Source organism: Vulpes lagopus, chromosome 11 (assembly GCF_018345385.1).
Source record: "Vulpes lagopus strain Blue_001 chromosome 11, ASM1834538v1, whole genome shotgun sequence".
NCBI lineage: Eukaryota > Metazoa > Chordata > Mammalia > Carnivora > Canidae > Vulpes > Vulpes lagopus.
In genome coordinates, this window is record NC_054834.1 from 5,510,306 (window position 1) to 5,532,378 (window position 22,073).

A 22,073-nucleotide genomic window follows, 5' to 3' on the forward strand; every position below is an offset into this window, starting at 1 on the left:
ATCCTTTACCTGCTGTTTCTTCTGCCATGATAAGAAAATGTTTATCTGAGAGAAATGCACTCAGAAAGTGCAGTACTTCATTTTAATTTCTCTGATAAAGTAAAAAATGAAGGATGGAAGGAAGGAGAGTTAATAAGGGAAGGAGGGAAAACAATCCATTATTTCCTATCAAATTTGATAAATATCTGTGATGGAAAAAAGTCAAGTTTATTTTGAAATTATTTTAATTTACAAATACAAAACATCTTGGAAGACAAAAAAAACATCAAAGAAAAACACAAAACATATTAGGCACATTTTTACTTCATGAGCTTCTCGTTATCAATTATTCACCAATCCCCAAGATGAAAGACTCTTTTAAAAAGGTATTCAGCCTCCACTGTAAAAGAAAGAAAACATTCCATTTGAGTGTATAGAACATTTTGGTAATAATAATAATAATTTGAAATGCAATACGCTAGAATTTCACGGAGCTAAAAATCTGTTATTTGAGAACCCCAAGAGAGCATAAAGGAGAAGAAATGATACTTTAAAATCTCGGCATGGAAAAGGTCCTTAGAGATGACGTGGCTTCTGCACAAGCTTATCTTAAAAACTCAGAATCCTCTTTTGGGAAAGGTGTTTAACAGTCTAAGACTTGTCTAAGAGTCTTGTCTTTCTGAACAAGGTAGAAAATATGAATTACAAGTAGTTAGCTAGTGAGTTTTTCAACTTGATATGCAATGAGCCAGTTGAAAATAAAGAATAAAACGTCCCACAATCACTAAAAGACAGAGGTTTAATCATAATGAAAACAAAAATCACCTTTTCTATAGAACCTCTTAAGTCTTAAAAGCATAAACACTGTATTGGTATGCTGAGATATACATTTTAGGTCTGTTTAGTAATTTTTTTCTTTAAAGTAGGCTCACACCCAATATGGGGCTTGAACTCACAACCCTTAAGAGGAAGGACGGCACAGTCTACTGAGCCAGTGAGGCACCCCTAGTATTACTCAGTAATGTTAAACAAAGAAAAATTAACTGTATTATTAGATGAAAGTAATACTCCTGAAATACTCTGAATATATGCTTTAATGCTAAGTATTTTTAGTATTATTAAATTGTATTGCTATAACCTAAATATCCTCAACTATATGTCCTTTAAATTATCGTTCTATAGCTATTCCTTTGGACTGCTACAATTGTATAGAAGTGGGAAAAACTTTTATCATAAGGAAAATAAAAAGTGCTAATTCAGCCTAATGAAAAGAAGCTTATGCTTATATTTCATTTGCTATCATCCCAAAATAATTTAAGTAGTGATTTATGCTCTTTTCAAACAGGAAGAAAAGATCTTTTGGTTTTAAAGATGTTGAACAGAGTCATGAGAAGAGTAAGTTTTGATAGCTTTTTTCAAATAATGTCTATTTGGCCTTCATGTTAATGTAAAAACTATCTAAAGGTAGACTTTTAACCCTATAAATGTTGAGAAACATTTTACTAGAAGACAAGTTTTCTAAGTAACTAGCTATTGAACAATCTCTGATTAGTAAAATTGGTAAAAGATACTGTGCATTGGGACACCTGGGTGGCTCAGTGGTTGAATGTCTGTCTGGGAATCGAGTCCCGCACTGGGCTCCCCACGGGGAGCCTGCTTCTCCCTCTGCCTAATCTCTGCCCCTCTCTGTGTGTCTCATGAATAAGTAATTAAAATCTTAAAAAAATAAAAAAAGATATTGTGTGTTTGCTGTGGAAAGAATTAAAAGAAAGGAAATTATTAATACTTGTTTCAAAACCCTGTTGGGAACAACCAGACAGACTAATCTCAATCCAAAAAGGGGACACTAAGAGTGCCTGTCCTAAACAGTACTTTAGGCCACAACTTAAACAATGAATTAAAAGATTTTCTAGTACAAAACTAGGATAAATAACAATGTTGGACAGATTAAAAACTCAAAAGACTTCCCTAAGGGAATCTAGGAAAAAGGAATTTAACAAGGATAATGTTCCATTCTTAAGCTAAAAACAAACCACCCCAACTGTTTAAACCCAGGATAAAGGAAATTTATTGTAGCAGTTATTTGTGAGAAACTGTCTGAGGATTTTAGCCGTTAGCAAGAAAACATCTGTAGAAAGCATTCAATTCTAAATACTGGATTTTAAGAAGACTGATGAAATGCAAACTGTAGTATAAAGTAAGGAATGTGACTCAGAATGAGGAGTGTTCAACTGAGCCAGAATGAGAGAAGTCTCTTAATAATGGTTAACAATACAGGCTCCGGAGTCAGTCGGCCTGGGTTTTATAGGCTGCTCTACTGCTTACCAGAGGTACGTAATATGTACTTTCCATCCCTGTTTCTTCTTCATCTCTAAGAATGAAGAAACTACTTGAATTACTACTAAAATAGCTGTGTTAACCTCACAGAAGCATCATGAGGATTAAAGGAGTTAACTGAAGTAGGAACAGTCCCTGGCACACAATAAGTGCCCAATAAATGTTAGAAACTATTACTATCGCCATGACCATCAGAAAAAGATAAAGTATCTTATGTTTTTCATTTAATTCAACAAATACGTATTCACTGCTTTTCATGGGTACAAGAAAGGATACATTGGACTAAGTTCAGCAGTACATACTCTACAGAAAATACATACACACGTATATATTCCCACGTATTAATATTTTGTATACATATTAACACTGTGGGTGTTCGTAAACTATCTACAACAGGACTGGCTCAGACCCCACAGTCTAGTGAGTAGAGGCCCTATCAATGACTCAAGGCATACAGTAATGTCCAGCCAGAGAGTTAAAAATACAGTATCTCAGAATTGCTACAAAGATTATAGAACATATAAAACCACTCCTAATTACCAGGTACTCATAAATACCAGTAGAACTCTAGCAGCATTAAAAACTAAGAAGACCTATCTATGTATTAACAAAACAGTAGGCTATCAACTCAATGGATTTCCACCTTTTTTAAAGACTTGGGGGGAGGGGGAGCTCACGAGCCCACGCACATGTGAGCAGGGGATAGGGCAGCAGGAGGGGGAGAGAGAATCTCCAGCAAATTCCCCAAAAGGAGCCTAATTCAGAACCTGACTCGAAGTTCGATCCCATGACCCTGAGATCATGACCTGAGCTGAAATCAAGAGTCAGATGCTTAACCAACTGAGCCACCCAGGAGCCCCTTCAATTTTTATTCTAGCCTAGATATTGTCTATTTCAAAAACTTTACTTACACAATGATGTTATTAATAGGGATATGGATCAATTTCACAAAAAAGCCAATGAATCCCATTATAGCAAATCCTATTGCTGTTGCCATGGCAATCTTCTGGAATTCTGGATTTAAAAACACAAAATTTAGATTATTTTTTGCATTGTCACTGCAAGTATAGCAGAGAAAACTAACAATGATGTAAATAAACTTACTGGTGTACATTTCTCCTGATAGTAAATATATCATTTGAAATTAAACATGATATAAAGAAATAAACTGCTCGACAGATTTTGAAATTTTCGTTATTTTACTGATGTTTAAGGAATATAAGTGTCTGCTCATGCTAGTGAATCCACCAATAAGCAGCAAAATATTGTATCTTCTTAGCAAATGAACCTAATACCAAAAAGTAAAATATGAATAAAAGAAACGCACAGTATGTTTTAAAAGTTGTTATACATTAGAAGTATTAATTATAAAGCCACAGAACATGACTTTTTAAAATAAACAATAGGTCTGTTGTCTTTGATATCATAATGAAGCCAGAAATAAAGCCTGAGAAACCAAAGTAGGCTGGTCACAATCTTATGTAACAGTTTCAGGCCCTAGTAATGCTTCCATTTAATCTATTTCCTCAGGGAAGCTTCCCACTGCCCTCCGGACTTGGTTAGTCTTATTATGTGCTGTCCAAACTCCCATTTCTCTTCTATAGTAATTACCACAGCTGTAATTAAAGTGATAATTGCCATTATTCATTCATGACTGTCTTCCCTCAAAGAGTCTAAACTACCCAAGAACGATTAATCCAAGAGGATTACATATTTTTATATGTTATGCTGTATATATATTCTCTATTACATCCCCAGCTCCTAACTCAGGCAGTACTCAAACAAATAAAGGTAAATTCTAGTGCACCTTGTAACAGATGAATCACGACAAATGAAGACTTTAACTTCCTAGGTTAGCAATACCTATAATCTTAATTTCATGTTAAGGTTTGTTTGGGGGAGGGGCTCAGAGGGGGCCAGTGGCAGGGCAGGGAGAACTCCCAAAAGATTTTCCAGAATGGAAACGTGGAAGATACTAGAAACTCTGAAGCCGTTTAACTACGACTAAGACAGGCCTAACATGGAAAATAAGACTAATATTCTTTCACAATTTGAAAATACCTAAAACAGAAAAATCTGTAACGTTGTAAAAAAGTGTGTAAAATTTAGGGAGTACTTAAAAAGTAACAAAGGAAAACAAACACAAATCATTAAAAATGTTGAAAATAGTGCAACAGTCATTAAACAGGAAGATATTAATCAAAGACTATAAAAAAAAATGCAAAGGTTTCATCTTTTCTCCCCCCTTTTCTTTTCTTTTCTTTTCTCCCAATTTAAAGCTATTACCTTTTCGATCAGGTTTAGTGCATCTTTTAACCAGCCGAATGGAGTCCTTCACAAACTGCCGGCTTGGCTCAACGAACTGCATTACCTGATCCATGATGCCTATTTAAAAAAAAAAAAAAAAAAAAAAGTAAAAAGATATACTCACTGGTACTATTTATCGTAAAGAAGTACTTGCTCAACACATCAAAATGTAAACATCAAAACGACTTCATGCCGGAGACGAGTCCATTCCATTTCATAAAATTAAATTTAAAAAAATACCGATTTCAAGCCTAAACCTGGGAAACATCAGACTGAAGGCAATAAGAAAAAAAGAAAACCCAGCACAGGTCTCACCTACGCCTTTATCAGGGTGGAGGACACCTGCTGCTCACACAGGAGGTCAGTCAACAAGACATCCCTTCCTCACCCACTGGGCAGTCTCCGCATCCTCCCGCTGGGAACCCGACCACGCTGGGATCCAGCAAACACTTCCTGTATTTGACGTCAGACTCTCAGAAACCAGGGCCGAGCGCAGGGAAGGCCTGACTATGGTGCCACAGGCGTCTGGACTGGAGGCAAACGTGGGTCTCGATCTGATTGTTCGAGACCGTGGCCACACCTTTAGAAGAGAGTGTGTTCGTGCGGAATAGGTCCTAGTTCCCCAAACCACGACGATGGGGTAAACCAAGATCCAGACTCGGAGAAGCTATTACCTGCCCTCCCAACCTGTAGGCGGGACACCCCTCCTAAGTTCTTCGGGGTCGCCTACCACGCAACGGAAACGCCACCCAAGCTCGGCCTCAGAGCCACCGCCTGGCGGGGGGGGGGGGGGGTGGGGACAAGGCCAGTTTACTACCGGCACCCTACCCTCTCTCTACCCTCTCTCTCGTGCTTAGAGCGCGGCGGGCCAGGTGCTTACGGAGCTTCCCTAAGTTCCTTAAATCAACCGACGACAGCCGCTGTCCAGGGCAGCTGCGGCTCCAAAGCCGCGTCCGGGGAACACAGACGCTCCAAGCCGCGGCGTCCGCGCCCAGGTGGGCAGCTGGAACGGAATCCCGGAAACCTGCGCCAAGCACACCAGGTCCCCCGAAAACATACGCAGGCCTGGTTTCTCTCTCTTTTTTTTTTTTTTTAATTTTTATTTATTCGTGAGGAACAGAGAGAGAGAGAGACAGAGGCAGAGGGAGAAGCAGGGAGCCCGACGCAGGACTAGATCCCGGGTCTGCAGGGTCACGCCCTGGGCTGCAGGCGGCGCTAACCGCTGAGCACCCCCGGGATGCCCACGCCTGGTTCCTTAATATTTCACTCAACTTTGTCCTTCAAATCCGATGACGCTGCGGTGTCCGCACCCAGGTGGGCAGCTGGAATCAAATTCCGCAAACATTCTGCGCCAACTTAAGATTTTATTTATTCCTGAGAGACCCACAGAGTGTCAGAGACACAGAGAGACAAACACAGACCCAGGCAGAGGAGGGGCGGGCTCCACGTCGGGAGCCCGTCGCGGGGCTCGATCCCGAGGCCCCGGGGTCACGCCCTGGGCCGAAGGCGGCGCTAACCGCTGGGCCACCGGGCTGCCCAACCTGGTTTCCTAATATTTGGCTCCGCTTTGTCCTTCCAATCCAGTGCGCTTGAACTCGGTGGAGGCTGTGAGGAAGGCGAAGGGCTCTTTCCTGGGGGGGGCAACCCAGAGCCGCGGCCTCGCCCACTCCCACAGCGCGCTGGGACGCCCCCCCGTCAGGTCCACACACACCGAGCGCCCACGTCGGCCCCCGCTGGGCACGGCCCTCCCTCCCCCTCCCCGCCGAGCCCACCCCGGAGGGCGCGGCCACGGGGCGGCCGAGGCGAGCCGCCGGGACCCTGAGCGCTGAGGGGCCGGAGCCCATCGGAGCCTCCGCCGCCGGGACCTGGCTCCACACAAGCCCCCGCGGGAGCAGGACCGTGGGCAGCCGCGAGCGCAGGACTCGCCTCAGACCCGAGCGAGGGGGGCCCTTCCGACCACCCGCCCCTCAGCCTCCCGGCGACGCCCGCCGCCCTCACGGGGACTCAGCTCACCTGCCGCCGCCTCCTCACCCGCCAGCGACACGTAGCACAAGAGCTGACGACCGAGGGCTACCGGAACCGGAACCGGAAACCGCGTCTCCGGCCTCTAGCCCGCCCACCCATCCGCCGCTCATTGGTCCCTCACGCAGAGACATCAGTGCGCAGGCGCAGCTCCGAGTACGCCTCGGACACGCCTCCCGGAAGAGGCGGCCTGCGGTGCGCGATGACGTGCGCGCCCCTGGTTTGGCCCTCCTGGGCGGCTGCGTGGGGCGGCTAAGGCGTCCTTCCCGGGCAGCGTCCCCGGAGCCCTGACGTCACCGCGTTCGCGGCCGGAGCCCCGCGGCCTTGCGCGGCACGTGCTCTGCAGACGCGGGCGAGGCCGGTGTGGCGGCGAGGTGGCTGCGTTGGACGGGCCGGGCCCCGACTCAGTTGTTGGTTCGGGTCGCGCATCCCCCGCCTGCGCGCAGTGCTCACGTGCGTTCGATTTATTGATCGAAAGGAAGCTCGCAAGCAGCATGACCACGTGACGGCCGACCTACCCCAAAGTCTCCAGCCCCCGCCCGGCCGCCGTTTGGGATCAGTCTGGGGACGACGTCCAGAACGGGGTCCACCCTAGGTCTGCTCTGCGTCTGGTTGCAGACGTGCTTATAACGGGTACCTGTTACCTGTTTTGCTGAAAATATTATGAACTCAGGCCGTGATCTCTTGGGTTGTGGGACGTAGCCCTGGTCTGGCTCCCTCCCTGCTCGGGGAGGGGGTAGTCTGCTTGAGATTTTCTCCCCACCTCCCAACCCCCTTTTTTAAAATCAATCAGTAAATATTAATTTGAGAAGAGAAAAAAAAAAAAAAAAAAAAAAAAAAAGCTCAGCTAGGAGATTTTAGGAGTTTCTACAACTGAGGATTCTTGCACCTCTCTGACCTCTCTGACCTCAAGACCCTGTCTGCTGCTCCCGGGTTGTTATATTTCTTTCTCAGGCATCCAGGTGCCATTACCCTGCTCCATGGTTAGGATAAGAGCAGAAATAGCAAGCACAGGCTTTGAAAACGGTTTTTTACTCTGCTTCACCTGGCACACATCTTGTGGTCAAATGTCATGAAATAAGTATTTACAGGCTCCAGTTTTTGCTTTGACGTGAGACTGAAACCATAATCCTGCACCTTCGTATTTGGAAAGCCCAGGATCCTACCTACAAGGAAAGTGCTGCCCGTCATGCTAAGATGCGTGTAACAGACCCCTGAGCATCCTCGAGGACCACATTGAACCAACATGTCTTTGATATTTAGATGAGTATATGTTTGTATAACCACACGCAAGTGATGAGAATTTCTCCTTGAATTCAGAACTTCTGGACGTTGATTTTGGAAGTGACAAATATATGCAGTGGCCATAGAGCCATGGAAGTGGTAAATGGAACTTGACCATTGCAGTATTCTTTATATTTCTCATGAAGTAGTATAGTACTAAGACTATGTAATAATGAAACCACTAAAAATAGATAATTGCAAAGTGACAGAGCTGAAAAACCAATCATTAGACTGGCATTCAAGGAAATGACGCATTTCACCCAAAAGGAAGCAGGAAAGGAGGAACAAAGAAAAACAAAAAAAGTAATCCAGTAAAAAAACAAACAAACAAACAAAAAACAACAACAAAAAAGCCCCACCCAAATAATAAAACAGGAGAACTAAATATAATAATATTTATATTTGTAATACATCTAAATGTAATTTGTATGTTTAAAAATTCCCCTTAAAAAAACAAGTCAAAGTGGATTTAAAACCCAAAGATTTGGCTATATGCTAATGGCATGGGTGTACTCTAAATATAAAGACATAGGTTGCAAGTAAATAGATGGAAATGGAAACTATGAGAAGACAGGGTCAGAATTTGGTGCCAGGATTTGTTGAAAGGAGATCATATTAAATCATGTAGATTTTAACAAAGGGCATTACTGGAGATAAAAAGAATCATTTCATAAGATAGAAGGCCAATTCATCAGAAACACTCGTAAATATGTGTGTGCTTAATAACTGCGCTTCAAATGACATGAAACAAAAATTGACAAAAGGGCATATCTACAAATAGGAGATTTTAACAATTTCTTTCAGCACTTAATAGAATTAAAAAAGAAAAATCAGTAAAGAAATTGAAGATCTGAACATTATCAACCACCTTGACCTAACTAATTTATAAATGGAGCAGTACCCCTTAAAACTGCGTGTCCATTCTCTTCAAGTGCATATGGCACTTCACCAAGATAGAACATACTAGGTCTTAACAAGTCTTAAATATAAAATAAATTCAAATCATGCATTCTCTTCTCTGACTACTACAGAATTAAAACTGTAATAACCAGATAACCAGATAAATCCAAATGTTGGGAAATTAAATAACATTCTTCTAAATAAATCATGGGTCAGTGAAGAAATCACAAGGGAAATTTGAGCATAACTTGAACTGAATGATAATGAGAATGTAGTATATCAAATCTCAAGATACTACCTACCACTCAACCACAAGAATGGTCAAAAAGGTTGATGACATCAAATTTGGGCATAAAATAGAGATCAATCAGACTCTTATTGTAGGTAGGAGTATAAAATGATGCAATCCTTTTGGAAAAGACTTGGTAGTTTGTTATAAAACTAAGCAGACACCACCCTATTAACCTCATAATTCCAAATTTAAGTATTTGCTGAAGATATATGAAAATATATTCATGTAGGGACACCTAGGTGGCTCAGCGGTTGAGCCTTTGGCTCAGGGCCTGATCCGAGATTCCCAGGATCGAGTCCCGCATCGGGCTCCCTGCATGGAATCTGCTTCTCCTCCCTCTGCCTATGTCTCTGCCTCTCTCTCTCTCTCTCATGAATAAATAAATAAGATATTTTTTTTAAAAAAAGAAAGAAAATACATTTACCTAAAAATGTATACAAGAATATAGCAGGTTTATTTTTAGTAGTCAAAAAAAAAAAAAAAACGAAAGTGATTCAGGGACCCATCAAAAGAAAAATAGATAGGATGATGTGTACACATGTTGAATTACTATACTGTAAACCCGAAACTAATCTAACACTGTAAGTTAACTAGACTTAAAAACTTTAAAAGGAAAATGGGAATGGTTAAACAAAAACTATATTTCTACAATTAAATACTATTACTCAAGAGAGAAAAGATAGTTATATGCAACAATACTGATGAACAACAAAAACATGACTAGTGAAAGACATCTCTGAGAAAGAGTGCATACTTTACAATTCTGTGTTTAAGAAGTTCTAGGCAAGGTAAAATTAATGTATGGTGAAAACAGTGTTTGGAAGTAGGGGTTGAGAAGGATAAGGAAATTCGGGTGAAAAATTACAACTGGACAAGGGTTAGGGTTAAACAACATCTTAGTTGAGACTGCATAACAAAATACCATAGACTGGATGGCTTAAACCATAAACATTTATTTCTCACAGTTCTGGAGGGTAGAAGTCCCGGATCAGGGTGCCAGCATGGTCAGGTTCCTGGGAAAGGGCATCTTTCTTCCTTAGAGACGTTTGTCCTCTCTTTGTCCCTTACGTGGGTACTAATGCCATCATTGAGCGTCACCCTCATTACCTAATGACTTCCCAAAGGCCCCACCTCCATCACAGTAGTATTTCAACAAGTGAATGTGTTTGGGGAAATCAAACATTCAGCCCGTAGTGCAAGTGCAAGTGCAAGTGCATTTCTCACAGCTCATCAAATAGGTCTCTGCATTTTACTTTATATAAAATTTGCCTCAAAAACTAAAGCACTATAAACAAATACTGAACCCTAGTTAAAAAGGAGTGAAGAATACAGTTATCTGCAATTTAATTAGTTAAAAAGGTGGATTCAGGTGGATTCATGGTTTGATAGAGGATAGGTAAGTGATAAAGCAAATACAGCCAAGTGTTAATTGTAGACTCTTGTGGTCATGTGGGTATTCACTGAACAATTTTTATGTATGAAATTTTTGTAATATGGGGGAAAATATATACACAGATCACTAAATCAAGTTTTTAAAACTTTGTTCTGACAAATAGTGATGAATATAAATTGAAAGTATATGCACTAGAAAATTTAAATTGTCCCTTAATTTAAAAATTTCAGTGAAATATTAATGGTGTCATTTGAGATAAGCTGAATTAATGCTCCATTTAGATTCCCAAATCTCTGCCTGAAGGAAGAAAAAGTTAAAAGCCCCGTGTAGATAGAGAATTTTTTAAAACATCACGTTGAAGTAATAAAGCTTCTGGTTGGGTTAATGAATATTTTACCCAGAGTTTTAGTCTTTTGTTCCTTAAAGTAGGAAAATAGAATCTTTAATTGCAAGTGAGATATATGATATATTTTACATTTATTTTACTCCCAAGCAAGATCTCTTTGCTTGTTTGAAGAAGAGTAAAGAAATTACATCTTACATCTTTCTTTTATGGGCTTTCAAAATGGGTATCGCAAACATATCACTAGAGTTCTCATTGCAGGAATTTAAGAAGTTCTATTTTTTGTTATAAAATAATATTGAATCACATAATGTGATATATATATATGTATGTATGTATTATATATGCCTATGTTTAAGAAAAGGCTAAGATAGATTTACCAATGTTTAAATTTTATTACCATTCTTACTAGTTAACATTTTCAAACCTTAAAGTTATTATTTTTTTTCTTAAGGTAATAAGACATTTCATAAAGGGATAGCAAAGCTCTACTGTATCCTGAGATTTAGGGACTTTCCGTCTTAGAGCCATTCCCTCAGAAGTTATGCTTCAATATAGAAGTGGTGGGAACAAACCCCTGCTGGTTTGGCCCCGCAAACAGAAACAAATGCTAGTGACAAAGCTCACCATTTCGATGCTGATGTCACAAGAGCTATCCTGGACTTGTCAGCTCTGATGTTCCCTTATGTCTTCCCTTGCTTCAACTAGGCTTATGTATTTTCATTCTCTCATCTGTTAATTCCTCCGTAACATCCTGCCCCTCCTTATTCTCCCAACATTCTATTTCCTTTATTCTAGATTTCCTTCAAATCCATCTTCTTGAGAATTTATATTTTATCTGCCCTCTAAGACAAATACTAGTTTTATGAGATCGGCACCGCACAACAAAAAGGTGAGGAGCAGGGAAGATCTGTGAAGAGCCAAGGACCCCATAACATCTTTTTGTGGTGTATTACCTCATCTAAGTATCAGAAACTGGGAAGAGCTACCTTTTTTTTTAAAGGGAAAAGCTGATACTCAGTGTTATAGACTTATACTTGAAGTAATACAAAATCGTGAAAGTGGTAGTAGAGCTCCAGAAAAAATTAAAGATTAGACATAGAAACAAAGAGTCTTTGGGGCAAGACTATTTTAGAGTTAAATATGATCCAGTCAAATACAGTTTTTAAAATACTTTAAAGAAGTTATTCTGTCTTAATTCCCCTGTAAACATGATAACTAGAATAGGGCAATGAAAATGACTTGACAGATTTAGATGGCATAAACTTAATTACCTGTGACCCTACATTGTCAGTTCTAATAAACAATTTCTGTTAGTTCTCTACAGCATTTGACATCCTTAACTACTTCCTCTTGAAACTCTGCTACCTTTATTTTACTTTAGGATAATTAAAACAAAAAGAGAAGAGCACTTTCTTGACCATTTCTGAGTCTCCTTCAGAGATGGTTTCCTGCGCTGGTCCTGTATGGTCAAGGTAACTGCTCTAACACACAAGCACACCATCTGGTTTAACACCATGTTTATTCTCGCCCAGACCCAGTCTCAGATGGACTTGATATAGGGAGTTGGTCTACTTTCCAGTCATTTAGCATCTCAGGCTCCTTAAACCATGCAGTGCTGCCAATTTCCAGGGCCTTGGAGTCTTCAGGTGCCTCCTTTGCATCCAACCAGAGGATAAAGGAAGAAAACAAATGTGGAGTCTTGAGTGAGACCTGAGAGGCCTAAAAACAGCATCCATCACTTTAATCTAAATCTCATTGACCAGAACCAACCAATATGGCTTCACTGATCTGAAGAAGTCATAGGAAACACAGTTTCATTGTGTGCCAGGGGAGGAAAGAGGCATTAGTATAATCAAATAACCAACTAGTCTTTAGCATTTTCTCAGGTATGTATGTTCCTAAGGGTTCCATTCTCAAAATGTTCTTGCATTTTAGATTTTTCAGTTGACTCTTCGGGTTTTGATTACTATGAGAAGATTGTTGACAAGTCTATATATCTCTGATCAAGATCCTTTTAAAAATTTAATTTTTAAAAAATAATCTCTACACCCAATGTGCCACTTGAACTCACAACCCTGAGATCCAAAAGTTGCATGCTTCACCAGCTGAACCAGCTGAACACCCCAAAGTCTTGTTAAATGAAAAAAAAAAAAGAGTAGAGAAACATGCCTACAGTATGTTACAACTTATCTAAGAAATTTTAATAATATCTCCACATATACTTAATGTTTTCCTGAAGATTTTTAAAATATATTTAATTAGAGAGGGAGAGTGTGGGCACACATGAGGAAGTGGGAGAGATGTACAGAGCCTGCTGTGGGGCTCGATCCCACCACCCAAGAGATCATGACATAAGCTGAAACCAAGAGTCAGATGCCCAACTGACTGAGCCATCCAGAGGCCCCTATATTTAATTTTTTAATGAAAATATAAACTTTTAGAATTATATGATTACCTGTAGTGTGGAGAGATTAAGGGTAGAAGTGAAACCTATCTGAGTATACCTAATTTGGCAGATTTGATTTTGGAACTGAAAATTTGTATGATTACTTTTAAAGACTTAATCTTTTAAAAGTAAACTTTTGAAATATACAGCAACTGTTCGAAATGATTTTGAAACAGTAATCTGTGTGATATAAGGATAAAATGAAAAGCATAATAAGCTTAAAGAGTTTTTAGTAATATTTTTGGTAGGATTGTTGGTATTGTTATTGAGACTTATTTGTGTATTATCGGATAAAGCAAGTCAGTAACTATGTTGGTGTCATTGAAAACTAGAATTTTCAGAGTTGCTGAAAGGAAAAACAGATAAAAGGCTGGCATGGTTAAATTAAAGCCCCGTCATTTTTAGTTTGAATTGGAAATACCATGAATTTATGGAGTATTTTATCTGAAAACAAATAAGCAAGATTCCCTGGTCTGTGCCCTAAAAAGGCCTAGAAACAATGTTCAATCTAGTAGTAATGAATTTCTAGCCCCAGATTATGGTCTTTGTATATTGTTTTCTAGGAAAAGAAACCAGTGCTCTGTGGAAAAATGGAGGATTCAAGGCTGAGGCAGGAAATCTATAGGATGAGTCTGGACTATTATTATCCAAGAAGGCTGCTAGAGTTCTGTCAGAAGGACTCAGGAGCTTACCTGAAGAGCTTCCTGCTAGCCAAAGATGGGACACTTTGAACCTCAGTAAGGATGATAAATACAGTGTGTCAAAACACATTGACTATGTTTAAATCCATGTGTTTATAATTATACCTAAAAACTTTTCAGTCACCTTTGGAGAATATAAATGAAGCATGTAATTACTTTGAAAATAGGCAAATAAAGGGTAAGAATCAAGCATTCTAATTTTCCTGTAACATCTGACCAAAAATATTAATAACAGGAAAATAAAATAAAATAACAGGAAACTTCTTTTTATGAAATTGTTGCAAGTACTAAACAAGAGCAACAAAATGATATAGTTAGAATATTACATGTTGTACTGACAATAGGTTAATGGACCTAGCTATGAATCAGGGTAACATATATTTCCTAAATATTTTAGGGTTGGAGGCCATAAAGTCTCTGTTGTAATGTAAAAGTTGCTATATGAAATCTATAAGAGAATGGATGTGACTGTGTTCCAATAAAACATTGGTTTTAGTAATAGATAGAAGATCAGATGGTCTGCAGGCCATAGTTTTCCAACCCACAATCTAGGTACTGTTTATCAATGCCTAATAACATCACAAAAGAGAAGATCAGATGTGTACCTCTGATGTAAGGACAGCATAACATCACCTGTGAGGGAGCTTTAACAAAAAATAAGAATAATTAAACCTACTCTCTCATCAAAACAGTAGATGTAATGCTCAATTTATAGAAAGTATAGGGACTGAAGAACATGTTAGACATCACCACCAGTATGTAGTCAGGAAAAAAAAATGTACACTGGGGGAAACTACAGGACAGATGGCTTAGTTTTCTAAAAAAATAAATGCAAGAAATAAAAGCAGAATCTGTGAAATATATATATATATATATATATATATATATATATATATGACAGGGCTTTAATTTAACCATATACATATACACACACACACACACACACACACACACATATATATACACATATGTATGTATTTTTAAGATCTATCCACTTATTTATTTTAGATATCCACTTATATATATATACACACACATGTATATACACATATGTATGTATTTTTAAGATCTATCCACTTATTTATTTTAGAGAGAGAAAGCTTACCAGGCAAGGGGCAGAGGGCGAGGGAGAGAGGATCCATAAGCAGATTCCCTGCTGAATGCTAAATTCTTCAATGAGGCTCAATCCCAGGACCCTGCGATCATGACTTGAGCTGAAACCAAGAGTTGATCACTCAACTGACTGAGCCATCTAGATGTCCCCATGAACCAAATATATTTAAAAAGTATATCAACTAATGGCATATTTATCCTGAGTCAATAAAAAGCTGGTATTTTAAACACACATGAATTATATTTATAATGTTAAAAATTATTGTTAATAATTAGGAGTGATTCTGTTATTATCCTAAATTTTAAGATGGGTGAAATAAGAGTTGCTAATTGGGGAGTGGAGAGGATCGTCCATCAGTTTAGCTGTTTCATAAACTAGATTCTGCATAATACTTAAGTCTGTGGTTGTCCAGTTTTTTGGTTGATCTAGAATTTTAATTCCTCAGCTAGAGGCAGACGGGAAGGGTTAAGTCAGTAATTTCTACCTGATTCTAAGTTATATGATACTGCTCTAGTGAGCAGAACTCGTGCACACATGGTGTCAAAATTGTTCATTCAGCGTGTATTTAGGACAAAGTCCATCCACATTTGGAGTATGGCTATTATCTTAATATTCTTGGTTATTAAGTACATCTTAAAACACTTATGACTATATTTTAGCAAAAATAATACATACTAATTATTTTTAAAATTCAGACAACACAGACAAGTAAAAAAAAATGTTGAAAGTAACCACTATCCTTCACCTAGTAAAATGCTTTATTAACAAACCTCATTCCAGTTCTCTCTATGCAGATACATAGAAAGAAATGTACATGAATAGCTAGAAAAGAGATATATTAAAAAATATAGTGAAATTATCTATAAAATAGTTTATTTTGAGTTTAACAAGAAAAATGAATTAAAATCAAAATGAAAATTTCTATATTTCTGAATGTAAGATAAATATTTATTTACTGCATTGTAGTATTGCTCCTTAGTTACAACTCTTAGGTTAAGAAAAACTGTGAAAAACTTGAAAGTTGGAGTTACTTTACAATATATATTCTTAAAATGTTTTCATTTTAGGCCATGAAATTGGTACCTTATTGTGATGAGAAAATTAACACCCTTCCTCCTAACTTCCCTCCCAATTTCTGTTAATGTTTTGGAATATTCCCTAAAGGAGAGATGAGTCTTTTGGTGAGGCCCAGTTTAATTCATTTAAAATAATAAAGTAAAAAATTTTAAGACCCCCACATTCCTATTCACCATCATACTAGCGTCCTAGTTAATGACATAAAACAAGAAAGGGGTGGGAGGAAGGTATATAGAAAAAGAAAGAAAATTATCTTCCTTCACAAATGACATGATTGACTCTAGAAAACCCCAAAGAATCAAAAAAGTCTGGAACCAATAAGCAGTTACAGGAAGACTACAGGATACAAAGTTAATGTATGAAAGTCAGTTGCTTTCCTAGATACCAGTAATGAAAAATTGGAAATAAAAAATACAGCATCATTTTTATTAGCACCAAAAAGAGAGGGAGGAAAGAAGGGAGGCAGATAAACTTAGCTATAAATTTAAAATATGTTTAAGATCTGTGTTAGGAGAACTACAAAATTGATGAAGGAAATCAAAGAAGATTTACATAAATGGAGAGAGATTCTGTGTTCATGGATAGGAACACTTAATATTTCAAGATGGCAGTTCTTCCCAACTTGGTATTCAACACAGTTCTATCAAAATCCCAGCAAATTATTTTGGATACCAACCAACTCATTCCAAAGTTTATGGAAAAAAGGAAGAGTAGCCAACACACTATTGAAGAAAGATGGAAAATTGGCAGTACTATGCCTCAAGACTTACTGTAAATCTAAAGGAATTCAGACAGTGTGGTATCGGTCAAAGAATAAAAAACAGATCAACTGAATAGAACAGAGAATCCAAAGATAGACCCACACAAATACAGTCAGCCAATGTTTGACAAAGGAGGAAAGGCACTATTATGGTGAAAGCCCAGATAGTCTTTTCAGCAAACCTACTAGAACACCTGGAAATCCACAGGCAAAAAGATGAATCCAGACACAGACCTTACACCTTTCACAAAAATTAACTCAGAGTGGATCATAGACCTAAGTGTAAAGTGCAAAATTATAAAAAAAAAAAAAAAATCTGGAAGGTAACAGAAGAGAAAATTCAGGTAACTTTGGGTTTGGTAATCATTTTTTAGAAACAACTCCAAGAGCACAATACATGAAAGAAAAAATAAGTGTGAAGTAAATAAATAAAATCTTTTTTAAAGGGGGGAGACACTTGGGTGTCTCGGCGGTTGAGCATCTGCATTTGGCTTAGGGTGTGATCCGGGGGTCCTGGGATCCAGTCTCACGTCAGGCTCCCTGCATGGAGTCTGCTTCTCCCTCTGCCTGTGTCTCTGCCTCTCCCTCTCTGTGTCTCTCATGAATAAATAAATAAAATCTTTAAAAAAAAAATAAGTGTGAATTAATTTAGGTCAAAGGTTCTGCTCTTCAGAAGACACTGTTAAGAGAATGAAAAGACAAGCCACAGCCTGGGAGAACATATTTGTAAAACATATCTGATAAAGGACTGTTACTCAAAATATACAAAGAGCTCTGAAAACTCAGCAATTTAAAAAAAAATAGGCAAGAGATCTGAATAGACATTTCTGCAAAAGATATACAGATGGCAAATGAGCATATGAAAAGGTGTTCAATATCATGTGTCATCGGGGACTTGCAATTAAAACAATAATGAAATACTACTACTACCTGTTAGAGTGACTAAAATCCAAAATGCTGACAACCCCAAGTGCTGATGAGGATGTGGAGCAACAGAACTTTCATTTCTAGTAGGAATGCAGCATGGTGCCATCACTTTGGAAGATACTTTTGTGGTTTCTTACAAAACTAAATATAACCTTACATTACCATCCAGCAGTCATGATCCTTGGAGTTGAAAACTTATGTCCACCCGAAAACCTGCACATGGATGTTTATAGCACTTTTATTTATCATTACCAACATGTGAAGGCAACCAAGATGTCTCTCAGTAGATTAATGGATAAACAAATGGTTACATCTATAAAATGGATTATTATTTAGTGATAAAAGAAAAGGAACCATCAAGCCATGAAAAGACATGGAAGAAACTTAAAAGCATATTGCTAAGTGAAAGAAGGCGGTCTGAAAAGGCTGCAAACTGTGTGATTCCAACCATATGATATTCTCCAAAAGGCAAAACCATTGAGAGTTAAAGAAAAAAAAATTATGCTTGCCAGGGCACTGGGAGGAGGGCAGGAAAGGATGAATAGAGAGAGCACAGGGCATCTTTAATGCAGTGAAACTATTCCTTATGACCTTTATGGTATGATGGATACGCGCCTTGTACACGTTTGTCAAAACCCACAGACGTGCACAACCCAAAGAATGAACTCTCGTGTAAATTATGGACTAGTCATCATTGATGGTAACAAACGTACAAGATGTAATAGGAGAAACAGCAGACAAGGTCAGTGGAGGGCACAGTAGTTTCCTGTACTTTCTATTCAATTTTTCTGTGAACTCAAAACTATTCAAAGTCTTACTAATAGACAGTAAAAGTTAAAAATTAATTATAAGACTCCAGGAGATGGAAAGAAACTAGAGAATCACTCCTCTCTAGTTTTCTTTTCTTTCTTTTCTTTTCTTTTTTTTTTTTTTTAGGCTGTTTCTAAAACAAATTGAAGCAGCTTTGAGACTCCTCCACTCTTTCCCTCTATCAGTCAGTCTTTGCTTTTTGTTTTGTTTTGTTCTCAAGATTGTGAGAAGCTTAGCATCCCTCCTAAGAGTGGACGGAGATGAGTTTGACCTGGTTATAACCAATGGATATTTAAATTTATTAATTTATTGCAGTTCAATTGGCCAACATATCATTATCTTCAGATGTACAGAGTTCAGTAATTCATCAGTTGCATATAGCACCCCAGTGCTCGTCACATCATGCATCCTCTTTAGTGCCTGTCACCTAGTTATCCCATCCCCTGACCCACCACCCCTACAGCAACCCTCAGTTTGTTTCCTATAGTTACGACTCTCATGATTCATCTCCCTCTGATTTCTTCCTATTGCATTTTCCCCTCCTTTCCCCTTTCCTCTGCACTATTTCTTGTATTCCACATATGAGTGAAATCATATAATTATTTTTCCCTGATTGATTTATTTCACTCAGCATAATACCCTCCAGTTCATACACGTCAATGTAAGTGGTAAGATTCCATCCTTTCTGCTGGCCAAGTAGTATCCTATTGTGTATATATAGCACACTTTCTTGATCCATTCCTCTGTCGACGGACACCTGGACTCTTTCAATAGTTGGGCTATTGTGGACATTGTTGCTATAAACATTGGGGTGCAGGTTCCCCTTTGGATCACTATATTTGCAATTTGGGGTAAATAGTAATTCAATTGCTGGGTCCTAAAGTAGCTCTATTTTTGACTCATTGAGGACCCTCCATACTGTTTTCCAGAGTGGCTGCACCAGTTTGCATTCCCACCAACAGTGTAAGAGGGTTCCCCTTTCTCCACATCCTTATCAACATTTGTTATTTCTTGACTTGGTAATACTAACCACTCATGTGAGGTGGTATCTCGTGGTTTTCATCTTATTTCCCTGATGTCAAGTGATGTGGAGCATTTTCTCATGTGTCTGTTGGCCATTTGTATGTTTTCTTTGGAGAAATGTCTTTTCATGTCTTCTGTCCATTTCCTGACTGGATTATTTGGGTTTTGAGTGTTGAGTTTGGTAAGTTCTTTATAGATCTTGGATACTAGCCCTTTATCTGATATGTCATTTGCAGATATCTTCTCCCATTCCATAGGTTGCCTTTTAGTTTTGTGGGCTGTTTCCTTTGCTGTGCAGAAGCTTTTTATTTTAATGCAGTCACAATAGTTCATTTTTGCTGTGGTTTCCCTTGCCTCTGGAGACATGTCTAGCAGGAAGTTGCTGTGGCTGAGGTCGAAGAGGTTGCTGTCTGTGTTCTTCTCTAGAATTTTGATGGATTCCTGTCTCACATTTAGGTCTTTCATCCATTTTGAGTTTATTTTTGTGTGTGGTGTAAGAAAATGGTCCAGTTTCATTCTTGTGCATGTGGCTGTCCTATTTTCCCAACACCTTTTGTTGAAGAAGTTGTCTTTTTTCCAGTGGATATTCTTGCCTGCTTTGTCAAAGATTAGTTGACCATAGAATTGAGGGTCCATTTCTGGGTTCTCTATTCTGTTCCATTGATCTCTGTGTCTGTTCTTGTGCCAGTACCATACAGTCTTGATCATGACAGCTTTGCAAGATAGCATGAAGTCTGACACTGTGATGCCACCAGCTTTGGTTTTCTTTTTCAACATTCCTCTGGCTATACAGGGTCTTTTCGGGTTTCCTACAAATTTTAGGGTGATTTGTTCCAGCTCTGCGAAAAATGTCGATGGTATTTTGTTAGGAATTGCATTGAATATGTAGATTGCTCTGGGTAGCATAAATATTTTAACAATATTTATTCTTCCAACCCATGAGCATGGAGTATTTTTCCATCTCTCTGTGTATTCCTCAATTTCTTTCATGAGTGTTCTGTATTTTTTAGAGTACGGATCATTTACCTCTTTGGTTAGGTTATCCCTAGATATCTTGTGGGGTTTGGTGCAAATGTAAATGGGATTGATTTCTTAATTTCTCTTTATTCAGTCTCAATGTATAGAAATGCAAGTGATTTCTGTGCATTGATTTTATATCCTGCCACATTGCTGAATTCCTGTATGAATTTGATCAATTTTGGGGTGGAGTCTTATGGGTTTTCAACATAAAATATCAAGTCATCTATGAAGAGTGAGAGTTTGACTTCTTCTTTGCCAATTTGACTTATTACATAAGTAAGAGTGGGCATCACTATCATATTCCTGACTTTAGGGGAAAAGCTCTCAGGTTTTCCCATTGAGAATGATATCTTCCGTGGGCTTTTTGTACATGGCTTTTATAATATTGAGGTATGCTTCTCTATTCCTACACTTTGAAGAATTTTAATCAAGAAAGGATGTCATCTTGGGACGTCTGGGTGACTCAGCAGTTGACCATCTTTGCCTCAGGGCATGATCCTGGGGTCCTGGGATCGAGTCCCGCATTAAGCTCCCTGCAGGGAGCCTGCTTCTCCCTCTGCCTATGTCTCTCCCTCTCTTTGTGTGTCTCTCGTGAATAAATAAATAAAATCTTTTTAAAAAAAGAGAAAGGATTCCGTATTTTGTCAAGTGCTTTTTCTGCATCTCTTGAGAGGATCGTATGGTTCTTGTCTTTTCTTTTATTAATGTGATCTATTATGTTGATTGATTCATGAATGTTGAACCACTCTTGGACCTGAGGAATAAATCCCACTTGGTCATGATGAATAATCTTTTTAATGTACTGTTGAATCCTTTTGACTAACATCTTGGTGAGAAATTTGACATCCATGTTCATCAGGGATATTGATCTATAATTCTCCTTTTTTGGGGGTCGTTGTCTGGTTTCGGGATCAAGGTAATCCTGGCCTTGTAGAAAAAGTGTGGAAGTTTTCCTTCCATTTCTATTTTTTGAAACATCTTCAAAAGAATAGGTATTAATTCTTTCAATGTTTGATAGAATTCCCCTGGGAAGCCATCTGGTTTGTTGGGAGACTCTGGTTTGTTGGGAGATTTTTGATGACTGCTTTAATTTCCCTCCTGGTTATGGATTGGTTCAGGTTTCGTATTTCTTCCTGTTTAAGTTTTGGTAGTTTATGTTTTTAGGAATGTATCCATTTCTTCCAGATTGCTTAATTTGTTGGCGTGTAGTTGCTCATAACCATTCTTAAAATTGTATTTCTTTGGTGTTGGTTGTGTTCTCTCCTCTTTCAGTCATGATTTTATTAATTTGAGTCTTTTTTCTTTTTGTTAAGTCTGGCTAGGGGTTTATCAATA

The 22,073-nt window shown here is 38.6% G+C and overlaps 1 protein-coding gene across 2 annotated transcripts; it reads right to left on the reverse strand.

The window, feature by feature from the left end:
• Positions 1-206: 206 nt before the first annotated feature.
• SEC61G (SEC61 translocon subunit gamma) lies at positions 207-6,723 on the reverse strand. Of its 2 annotated transcripts, none has more exons than XM_041723624.1 (4): positions 6,637-6,723; positions 4,603-4,701; positions 3,228-3,330; positions 207-379 (listed from the first exon to the last, which is right to left on the reverse strand). In XM_041723624.1, the coding sequence occupies exons 2-4, from the start codon at positions 4,694-4,696 to the stop codon at positions 370-372; spliced, it is 207 nt and encodes a 68-aa protein (XP_041579558.1). In that variant the 5' UTR covers positions 4,697-4,701; positions 6,637-6,723; the 3' UTR covers positions 207-369. The 2 variants fall into 2 exon arrangements, with proteins under 2 accessions (XP_041579558.1, XP_041579559.1); XM_041723625.1 differs by lacking the exon at positions 6,637-6,723 and adding an exon at positions 4,939-5,141.
• Positions 6,724-22,073: the final 15,350 nt, after the last annotated feature.

Coding starts and splice junctions, on each gene's coding strand:
- SEC61G (XM_041723624.1), bottom strand. CDS start 4,696: ATGGATCAGGTAATGCAGTTCGTTGAGCCAAGCCGGCAGTTTGTGAAG. Junction 3,331..4,602: donor CACTAAACCTGATCGAAAAG/GTAATAGCTTTA, acceptor TTTTAAATCCAG/AATTCCAGAAGATTGCCATG.